Source organism: Pelobates fuscus, chromosome 4 (genome assembly GCF_036172605.1).
Source record: "Pelobates fuscus isolate aPelFus1 chromosome 4, aPelFus1.pri, whole genome shotgun sequence".
Lineage (NCBI taxonomy): Eukaryota > Metazoa > Chordata > Amphibia > Anura > Pelobatidae > Pelobates > Pelobates fuscus.
The window spans coordinates 347,331,879-347,343,935 of record NC_086320.1 but is presented as its reverse complement, the minus strand read 5'-3'; the positions used below and the strand labels follow the sequence as shown (position 1 = coordinate 347,343,935).

The window sequence follows — 12,057 nt, the reverse complement described above, 5'->3', positions numbered from 1 at the left end:
CAATAGTGAGTATCCGTAAATATGGATACTATTTTACCGCTTTCTGTGTATTCCCACAGTCTGGGAACAAACCATTCACTGATGATAATTTGTTTGATTTGTTGAACGATCACCTTCTAATCTTCTCATACTTTATTATGTTGGTGTTTGAAAAATTATTTGCCAATACCTACACATCTCTGATCCACCCATTTGTTTTTCAGGCACCCTGTATGTCCCCAGACTATCCTCTCGGATTGCTTTAGCAATCCGGCTAAGGGGCCACCCCCCATGTCTTTCAGTCATAACTACATGTCTCTCACTAACCCCTAAGCCCTGATGGGCCATCCTTATGTCTCTCTCTCTTATTCACAGTGTATTCTAGACATCCCTAGTGTATCTCAGGTCTTCCCCTGTGTGCCTAGTGTATCTTGGGTATTTCCCTCCTGTCCCTATTTTATTGGCATGAGTCTGCACAATCTGGCTACTTAAAGAGACACTATAGTCACCAAAACAACTACAGCTTAATGTAGTGGTTCTGGTGTCTACAACATGTCCAAGGTGGCTGAGCACTGTAAACACTGCCTTTTCAGAGAAAAGGCAGTTTTTACATTACAGACTAGTAACATCTCCATTGGCAGTCACTCAAACAGTACTTCTTGGGTCAGTGCTGTACAGTGTGTAGCCCAGCCTCTCAGCGTCTCCAGGCTCTGCATTGAGATGCTGAGCTTTTCTCATAGAGATGCTGATTGGCGCAGCATGGCGTGGGAAAAAAGATTAGTAAAATCACCTTTTTACTGAGATCGGAGGGGAGCTGCATGCTTAAATAACCACTTCAGGACTGTAGCATCAGGAATAAATGTTTGTATTAATGACATTATAGTGTTCTTGTAACATTGAATAAACCTATATACTGGTTGGTCTTTTGTGGCCGTTGCTCACCACATCACTACTCGAGTGTTGTCTAGGAGTGTTTCACTTATTTTGGCCAGGCTGGTGGTGTCATGCTTGTGGACTACAGCTTCTAGTCCAGGCATATTTCAAAATCTATGTTTGGTTTTGGATGTTAAACAACTGAAGTGCAAGTGGCAATCACTGTTCTGTTCCTTCAATCACAAGTGGCTGACCAGGGTGGCAAATTACTCACAGCTCATAGGTCCACCGTACCACTTCCAGCCTGATAATAATTTCTGAGCTCACTTAGCTCACAAGGTATGAATTACTGAGAGGGTAATGTGTGAGTTTTCTGAGAACATAGCTTTATATCACCTGTTCTTCTCGAGTCCGCATCTCATGGCTTACATTCTGTTGAACAATTTTGTTGTTTTTTTCACCTTTGTGAAGCTCTCTGTTCACCAAAAACAACACTTGTGGCAGTTAAAGAACATTATACATGATCCATATCACTGTAATAACTAAATGCTGTGCGTGTTTCTATGGCAGTTAATTGGTATACAATCATGTGTTTGTTTTTCTTCAGTACTGGCATAAAGGATGCTTCCACTGCGACGTTTGCAAAATGACTTTGAACATGAACAACTACAAGGGATATGACAAGAAGCCTTACTGTAATGCGTGAGTACAACGGATATTAAATAGAAGGTGTGGTAGACATGTGAATAGAGAACAAGTGGTATGACGAATTGTCAAAATAGGTGTATTTCACTGAACAGGTATAAATAAGTCACGCACCCTACTAAAATCAAATTTGTGTGAATGGGGAATTCTTTAATATTCAAGTTGTTGGGATTTTAATTATTTTTTTTTCTTTTAAATTTTTTTTATGGTAAATATTGTCAATGCAATGATTTTGCCAACTTCCCTGTAATATGAGTATATGGTAGGAATACTTGTGATAACACAATCTCTCCCACTTTGTTAAATACTGGCTTCTTACATTTACATCTATTACATTTCAGCACTCAATCATCCTTCACAGTTTGACCTTATTTTGTGTAAGAATTTTCTGTCCAGCATTGCAGAATACATCTGTATCTTGTAGAGTGAACCTGGCTGGTCAAAGACTTGGACAATAATATTTGGCATTATGATGGTGCGCAATATGTTTTAAAGGGCCTTTTGTATTTATTGACAGGACTTGCTCCCTTCTTCCTTAACCACTTGCTCAGATTAGCCCAAACATACTGGCACAAGGGGTAGGTATGTGCTCAACTCTCTGATTGCTTCCTGCTGTGTCACTGCAGTCTCCCACCAAGTACTGACAGTGTTTTACATGATTGTAACACCTTTATATAACATATTTTTCTGTATAAATATACTGTGAGTTGTTCAATAGACCAGTATTGCCTTGTCCCTGCACTCATTCTTGTCTAGTGTTTGAAAAAGCAATACGTCACATTAGGAGGACCCTGGTTACATGGAGAAGGGTCGTATGCAGTAGAATATTCAGGTCTGGATCCAAAGTCAGGGACCAGGCATCCTCTTTCAGTTACTGTTTTAATCTGTACAGCTGACAATTTAACTGAGAAAACAAATAGGTTAAACCTTTATGCATATCCGAAAGCTGACCTTGTCATCACATCATTTGTTTGGGTGACAGAGTCCCTATTAAACAGGGATTCAGTAAATAGCTCCCATTTAGTAAAATTATACTGCCACACCACATTTATTGCTGAACATGCGATTTTGCAGAACTAAGAGTCACTTAACTACTGTGAAACTTTTTCTGACATGTAGTGATGCTGAATTAAGTGACATGCAAAGTAATACTTAAATGGATAAGTTATTGCAATTTATCCTGCTATTTAAAACTATGATTGTTACTATTCATACAGCATGAACGCTTTACCATTATAGAAAGAGGATATTTAGAGGTAAAGGACAAGACACCAACATGGTCGAACCAGGATTCAAAACTTGGCTACCAATGTACTAACCAGCTGATATAAATGAAATGCCTTGTATTGTTATTTAAAGAAAGATTTATTTCATAATCTATGATATACTTTCATAATCTTTACTAAATAATCTATGCCCATGGTTTTGGCACCGTTATGGACTGTGGATCGTCAGTTATGAACCTGACGGCCATGCGTTGACAGAAATGCCTTCAGCCAATGTGACATGATGTTACTCAACTTTTTTATACCAAGATGTTTAAATATTTGGACATTGGGTGTGTTTGATGAATGCTAATTGCTTACTAATCCTTTATATGTCACTGCAAACTTCCATAGTCACATAATATGCTGAGATAACTTCAATTATCAAAGCACATTTCGCCTCCCTCTCCAGCACAGAAAATAAAAACTAAATTAAATGCATATGTGGGTGTATTGCAGAAAGAAAACCCTTCTATTTGTCATTACAGTAGTAGACAAAGGAATCCCTGGTAGCACACCTACCTAAAATGATTCTTCTTATTCCATTTCTTCTATGAATACGTTCCCATTTGAGACAATTTTATGTAATTAAGAAATTACTTGCTTACCTTGATATGCTAGAAATGGTCTAATCCTTGCTAATCTTCGTGAAAATGGAAAAAAGACGCAACTCCACAGAAGAAAATGTCCTAAACTGTAGCTAATTATGAGCTTGGGGATATTTAAAGCATTCATTTGATGGTCTAACTACAGATTATGTCTCCTGGTGCATTTTGAGCACTTGGACAAACGCTTACTATTGTATGCGAACTGAGAGCATTATTGTGGATCTATTTTTATCTGATGAAATCTTCTTCACTCATGAGAGATACGGCAGTGACTTAGCCTTGTCAACACTTACGAGGTTAATACAAACAAAGAAATCTGATGCCATTGTTATTGCGGTTGAGATATATATTTCCGCTTTTTAAGGGTGGGGGAGATTCATCTTAACTATAATGCAACAATGGCCGGCAGCTAGTATTCCAATAGATGTCGAACTGTAGCTAACACAGTCTCAAGGATAGTGGGTGTTTTGATTCCACAACAGTATAAGAGAATTTTGCTAGCTTCTCGTTAATTTCACAAATGTAATAAAAGAATGCAGAAGTGGTGACTGCTTATCATATGTACGAAATTTCCCAACTTCAAGCACCTTGTGAGAAACTGAGAAGTGACACTAATTTGTGCTTACCCACCTGTCATTAATGATTGTGATAATTTAATGTTAGCAGGTAGAAATATATATATATATATATATATATATATATATATATATATATATATATACACATACATAATTTTGTAAATTTACTGTAACAGAACCACATATTTTGAGAATGTCTAAGAGTATTAAGGAATGTGACTGGTTATGTCCTAAATTATTTTTAAATAAATGGAAAGAAAAGATTGTGAAATTCCCTGAATATTAAAAGATAATATAATGACAAGTGGGTGTACATGCACGCATTTGGAGAAACACTTAGACACACTTACTACATCTCTTTCACATACTCACAGACACACTCGAGCTTACAACTAGAGAATCCATGGTTTGTATCCATATATTCTCTATTTGACACTACTATTTAGAGGTTGAGGTCCTCTACCACAATGTACCAGGCAGCGCTCTGGTTCCTCCCCACAGTTCCCTGGAATGCCACACACTATTTGTGTTTTGCTGACACTCAAACTTACATTCAGACACAATGGCAGACAACTGTCACAGGCACTCACACAAGGCAATAAAAAAAGAACTGTCCCCAAATAGTGTAGTACAAGTGAGCACATCGTTACATGCACTTGCGCTACGCTAAGGAGAGTAGGACCCTGTGCTGAAACAGTGCTTCCTGCATGATCCACCCTCAGTGGACTTGCCTGTATGATTGGTATGATTCTCTCCTTTATTGATGACTGGAAATGCCAGTCTTGAATCTTATGGCATTAAGTGCCCAACAAGTAAGGGCAGTGCCCTGCTATATGTAAACCTCACCAGCATCCACTGTTAGTTGAAACTTGAAAAGAGGGCCTTAGTTGCTGCCCATTTATAAAGTTGCTTCTAAAGTGGAGTTAAGGATTCACACAGTCCGATTTTGTACTAGTCTATAAAAGTGGGAAGGACGCAGATCGAAAGACGCACCAAGAAGGGACCATAGCACTTAAAGCAACACATTAAAAGTGTGTGCCATTTGTACACAATTTGAAGTCTGAAACAAATCTGCATAGTATGAAATTGTCAAATGTTGAAATGCTACCCTTTTAATAACACCATATCCTACTAATGCTAGAACTAGCATATCGTGTTATTGACATCCAGGATTTGAATAAACTTGGTACTTGACTATCTCATTACTCATTTCCAGAAATTGGATTATTTCTTGCTCAAATTCTCCATGCTCTTCAAATGAGAAGTTAGGTAAGGGGGTGTGAAAGTCCATATAGTGCTGGAGGGTTCTCCTGACAGATTGAGAGGTTCAACATTGATGAACCTGATAACGCTTAAACACATCTAGGAATATGCTGATTTGGGCTTAGTGGCTAGACCTCTGTGTGTGAATGGGAGTGTGACCAAATTCTATTGCATACATTTCATTCATGGGTTTAAACACAGAACGCAGCCCTAAACATTATAAATATCAACATTCACAAACAGGTTTGTTTGTCACTTTCCGAGACATTTGATATGAGTTTTTGTGACCGCTGTGGTGTAGACACTGTGGCTTGTGGCTTTTATGCATGAGAAGATAAAAGGTATGGTTAATAACAGACTTCACACACATTTCATCTTAAAGAGGCACAACCAACATAAACACTGCTACTTGCTGTGCTGGTTATTCTGTTTTCAATGTTTCTTTAGTAGATGCATTACCTTGAGGAGAGTATAGTTAAGGCATGCAACCCATTCAATTAGTTATAAGTTGTTTGTGGGTGTTTTTGGTTTACTTATCAGGTCATAAGTATGCACACAAATTGCCAGTTCAGTAACTACCTACATGGACACGTTGTATCTGAATTTGTCATTCCACTCATTTAAAAGCGCCGTCTACAATAGGTAAGCCACCACTTTCCTCATTTATCTTGGTTTGTAAGCGTATCTTCTGTTTGATTGCTGTTTAATTCCTGCATTACAATTATTAAACTGCAATAATTACCTGCTGGGGTTACCTCCACCTCTAGCGGGACTCCCGGGTTGTTAGGTGACTTTTGGTTGCCTAAGTGACGCTGGATGTACTCACACTATGAATAAGGACATCCAGCGTCACCCAAAACCCCATAGGAAAGCATTATACAATGCTTTCCTATAGGGAAATGCCTAATGCGAGTGTGGCCATTGCCGTGCATGCGCATTAGATCTCCCCTACTGGCTGACGTCGGCGTGGGAGGAGCAGAGCCGGAGTCTGAACCAGTGCTGAATGACATCGGCGCTGGAATCAGGTAAGTGACAACTTTGTTTTCATGGCACTATAGTTTCCCTTTAATATAAATAGGATTCTAGTTGAATCAATCATGTGTGAAAATATTTTTGGTTTTGTTTTATAGCGGACTCAACAGTCTACTGTTGTAAATGAAATGTACTTGGCCTCGAATAGCTTGCTAAAATTATATTAATATTCATTGCAATATGGTCCTTTCAATAAATGTATTTGTTGTAGTTAAAGTTTCATTAACTCTTCTAATGCATCTGAACATAAAACAAATGTGTAACCTTAAACGGTAACTCACAATTTCTCTCTCTCTTTTTTTTTGCATTGTAAAGGGGAACTGTCAGTACTCAGGATTCTTAATATTATAACAGGCGTGAGCAAGGGTTGTGCCAGATTTGCTCAGGCACACCCTGCTGCAGTGCAGTGCCAAATTGTCCTTTTTGTCCCCTGTTTAGGTCTCTGTGTGCAGTTTTGAATGAGATTGGGTCAGTTTAATGGCTGTCTCTGTATGTCACCACTATAGTGATTTTTTTTTTATTCTTTATTTTTGCAGCACACCAATCATATTGCAATGGTAATACATCATTATTATGCATCAGAAACAACAACTATTATGCGGTACTATGATGGTTCTACATTATAGTAAAAGTTGATAACGTGCTATGTTGCATGTTTATGTCTATCTTATTAATGGATTTCCAGAAGTGTCATGTTTTTATGAATTTCGTAACGTTCGATATGGAACAGAGACGTGAAATATGGACTTAGTGACATACATAACACTCGTGGCATGTCTGTATGGATATAGTTCTCAATGGCACGTTTTTTTTTTCTGGAGTTGCCACTGGGGGGTTACAGATATTGTACCTAGTCCCAAAGTATAGCTTCTATAAGAAGTAAAGAATAGAGAGAAAGTAAGAAAAGAAGAAAATACAGTAGCAGAAGGTCGTGTGATCAAGGTTGTAGTTCTGATGGGTCGTAGGGAGAGGGGGAGTTAGGAAGAGTGGGAAGGGCGCTTGGTGCCCAAGGAAAAGGCCACTAGTAGATTGTTCCATAGTGATTTTTAAATTAAATTTGTATGGTAAATGTCTCTGGGTGCACACCCTAATGCTATATTCTGTGCACACCTATGATTAATAAGTTTACATATCCACTATATTTGACAATTTGTATTTGTGAGGTGTGAAAACTAAAATTAGTATAAAAACCAGAGCTCTCTATTTGGAAACTGGGTGCCTCCATCTTGGCTGCCTTTCAATCATTGTTTTAAGCTGGGTCCATTGCTCCAGACTGTCAGCTTAGAGAAAGCATACCGAGAGAAGGATCAATGAAACAATGTTTCTACTTCTCCTCCTCATTTGCATTGTATGCCCTGGCTGTGACTAGACTGAACTGGATTGGGATATCATTTGCTAATTTGTTATAGAAACAAACAGAGAAACAGAGCATCACGTGAAAAATGCTCACATATATTCAATGGTGTAATTTTCAGAGGAATAACAGTTGTCCTTTAAACAAAGGCATACACTGATAGTATATACCCAGCACTTTAAAAATAGTACCTACGGTAATCTGATGTGCTGATAATTTGATCAGAAATCTAAACTAATAAGGCATTGTGGACTATCAGTTACAAAATACAGCAGGATAATAAGAGATTAGCATCATTTAAAATATACAAAATTAGTCCTTCGTGTGACGAGTCGAATGATGTTTGTGTATATTTTCCATGTGATCTATCATTTTTAGTCAGGATATATTTGATTTAAATGAATCAGCAATCCTTTTTCTTTTTCTTTCTTCATTTTAAAGGGGAAGTTCAAGAAACAGAACCATTACAGCTTGTGAATGTAGCCACATTTTATTTTCTCATTTATTAACCAGTTAGAGACTGGTTTCCCTCATCACACTGTGCCTGAGATACTCGGCACTGTTCGAGTAACCTCTCATATTTTGCCTATTACGGGAGAACAAGTGAGCGAGTGAGAGAGAGCACACAAGAGTACATGTCAGCAAAGGGGAGTAAGTGGCTGATGTGGGGAAAAATATGAGAACAATTTTGTGAGGCATGGAGACAGAAGAGCAGAACAGGTAATTGAAGGGAAAGTGAAGAGGGGTACAAGTGAGAGTGGTAATAAAGAAGATCGGATCGAGTGAGCGGTGGGAACAAAGAAGAAGGGTAAAAGTGAGGGCTGGGAATAAAGAAGAGGGGTACAAATGAGGGAATGTGGAAAGAAGAGGGGGAAGTGTGGCAAGGGGGACAAGAAGAGGGGAACAAGTGAGGAATAAGGTAAAAGAAGATGAGAACAAGTGAGGGAAGAAGAAGAGATGAACAAGTGAGGGAATGGAGAACGGGAAGAGGGGAACAATGGGAGAAGAAGAGGGTTTGGGGGAGGAGCATAAGAGGGGAAAGAGGGAAAGGAGAGGGAGATAAAGAAAAAAGAGTGGCAGATGAAAATTGGAAACACAGTAAACAAACACACCCACATATACACACTAAACACCCACATATTCCCACTAATACTTCACGCAAATATGATCCTGCATGCACACACTGGCACTCTATGAAAACAGCACTAAATTCACACACTAGCACCCCTCATAGATACACCCATCATTCGAATGCACTCACTAAAACAAATATGCTCCTACATACACATTGCCATTCAGACACCCAACCACCCAAGTATACTCTGAACCGATCAAATTTCCTATACACCAGCCAGGTAGTCCCATCTCACCTCCCATTCATACCCACTGACCCTGACACATTCACACACTTGGGCACATAACGTCACCTACCCCCAACCACCTTGCACTTATTGCCACCTAGTCATAACTACCATACAGTCATACTTCAAATTATTATTATTTGTATTTATATAGTGACAACTTATTCCGCAGTGCTTTACAATTTTATATTTACTTGCATTCATGCATCCAATCACATACCCCAAATTAGTCACATTCATCCATTGATTTAAATACACCAAGCTTCACATATATGCTGGCCTGGGTCACATTGAGGAAACTGGTCTTGAGGGAGCAGAGAAGTAAATCCGGCCCTAGATTGCATATGAAAATGTATATTTTTAGGATAAACAAAATTGGTATGTTAATTGTTGTGCTCTAGGTAACTGTTGCTTAGTAACTAACACATTCTGTATTGGGTTTGCTGAATTTGTGAGTTCATGTTAATGTGTACATTTTACAAAACTCTTAAATTCTTTTACAGCAAATAAATATAATACAATGTAATCACTCCATAGACAGGTCTACAGAGAGCTTGGCTTTTTTTCCCAAGAGAACCTAGGAAAAGCGTTTGTCATTCATTTAGCTAGAAAACATTTATTACAAAAAAAATGACGTTCAAGCAACATTTATGAGAAACGTTCCCTTTACTAATGACTAGTGAGTTACAATTGTTTTATTTATTCTGTTAAATGCTACAATCACACACTGGAAATGTGTTGCCAATTCATTTTACAATCTGTTGTGTTATTTTCAGCATCACAGCTTTATTAATAACCTTTAGAGATACAGAAATAACAAAACCCCAGAAACAAATAAAAGTCTAAAGGGTCAGTCAGACTGACGACTGTAAATATATTATCATTTCTCAGTGGCGTAGTAAGTTAATTATATGCGTGCAGTTGCTGTTAAAATTATCCTGTGGTGGCGAGAAAAAACAGGAATTTCAGGTTAATAACAGGGCTTAATTCAGAATAAGACAAAGTGAGTAGTCAGTATGGCGCCATTTTTAAAGGGTTCTAAATGAGGTAGGAGGTCCGGTTAACCATTAGTTCACTCTGTTTCTGACAGCTATTAAGGGGTTTGCTTGTGCCTTCAGGGAACTGAAGTAGAAATCTGGTGCTGGTTAATATGTATTGTGAGCTAAAGAATTCTAGAACACATGACATCTTTCTGTCGGCACTAAAATAAAGAAAATCAATGCCCTCATTGGTCATATTGTATGTATAGTTATAAAATGTAAAAAATATAACTCATGTATAGAAAGGATACGCAATTTTATTGCTAATTTGAAAAGCCTTCTGAATTCCTAGTCAGAGAAATAAAGCAAGTAATTAATTTAATTTTTACTTGGAGAAAATAAAATCAGGCCTTTTTTTTTATGTAGTTATTACGTAAAATTGCTCCATGGTGTCTAGCTACCAGATTTCTAGAGCTAGTATAACAAGTATAACAGCTTTAAAGGGAAACTTTAGGCTACGAATACAAAATTGTATTCCTAGCCTATAGTTCCCCCTGCCCCTCCTCCCCCCATCAGTGCAGGAAGGGTTAAAAACCCTTTTGTCACTTACCTGAATCAAGCTCCGATGTCTCTTGGCCCTGAGTCAGACTCTTCCTTAGCTCCTCCCCGACATCAGCCGACATTGGGGTCCTAATGCGCATTTGCTGGGAGCGCCGTGATCACAATAGGACAACCCCATAGGAAAGCATTGAATCAATGCTTTCCTGTGGGGCTTTAGCTGATGCTGGAGGTCCTCATGCATAGCGTGAGGATGCCCAGCGTCAGTTAGGCGACCAGTAGACAGCCACAAGAGGTCGATTTAACCCTGCCAGGTTATTATTGCAGTTTCTCAATAACTGCAATAATTACAATTGCAGGGTTAAAGGGACTGGGACAGCGCACCCAGACCACTTCAATGAGGTGCCTATAGTGTCCCTTTAAATATGTTTATTCTGTTATGTCCCACTGGCTACACAGCAGTTTTGCAAAAAAAAGAAAAAAAAAAGAAAAAAGAAAACATGTCAATGGAACAATATTTAAGCAGGTGCACATTACTAGATGAGAATATTTTTTTTTATTTTGGTACCATTTTATGAAAAATGGTACTCCTCCCACCTTCCTTTCATAGCTTTGGAAGTCGAGAGGTATGGTAATCTTTAACTGCCATTTCTATTTATTGTCTTCCCAAAACACAGTATGACAGTAAGTTTTAACCACACAACAGCTATTTGCATGCATTTATGACATCACATTTATGACAACAAATAACTTTGCATGATCTATGATCTCATTCAGGTTTCGAGTTCATAAAAAGCTGAATTTTCTTACCTTATCTTCCTTCTTCCCTCACTCCCTGTGTAATTCCATGTAAAGTAATATATTCAGGTGATCCTCACTTAATGACCTACCTGTTTTAAGATGGATCACATTTATGACCAGCTCTGTAGCATGGGGATTCAAGGTATTCACCATGTTAGAGATCTGGTTTATGTTCGGGGAATGTTCCCTGAACATGGATTTGAGGGATTCCCTGCTCTGCTGTGCTTGTCTATGTTCGGGGAAATTTTCCCGAACATTGACCTGCACTGGTGTGCATGATTCGTAGCACATCCTCACTTACCTACCAATTTGTTTTACGACCGAGTCGTAAGAACGGAACCCAGGCGGTAAGTTAGGAGTGCCTGTAATATAACAATCATAAGAGGCCTGACCTCCTGGGCTTTCTCAATTGAAAAATATCTTAGCATTCAAAAGGAAACCATTTATGACCCTCATGATATTAAACTATTTCATTCAAGATTATGCTTAGTTGCAGGTTTTCAGTTGGTGTTAAATGTCATCCTGCAGAATGTTGTTAAGGCAAGCTTATTTTTTTCAGGAAACAATCTCTCTAAAACAAACCTGACTGCTCGTCGTCATACTTTGCTGCACACTAGACTTTGCGAGTTGCACAAATAGGGAGTTGCCCACACAAGAGAGGGCATGAATTCAAGTGAAGAAATAATGCATTTATTTTAAA

General features: G+C 38.4%; 1 protein-coding gene across 2 annotated transcripts in view; it reads left to right on the top strand.

Annotated features, from left to right (window-relative positions):
• Window positions 1-12,057, top strand: part of NEBL (nebulette) — a 200,603-nt gene that overhangs the window by 11,560 nt on the left and 176,986 nt on the right. For both annotated transcript variants that reach the window (XM_063452527.1, XM_063452526.1), the window contains exon 2: window positions 1,460-1,554. In XM_063452527.1, coding sequence (XP_063308597.1) covers window positions 1,460-1,554 — 95 coding nt within the window. The remainder of the gene's footprint in view (window positions 1-1,459; window positions 1,555-12,057) is intronic.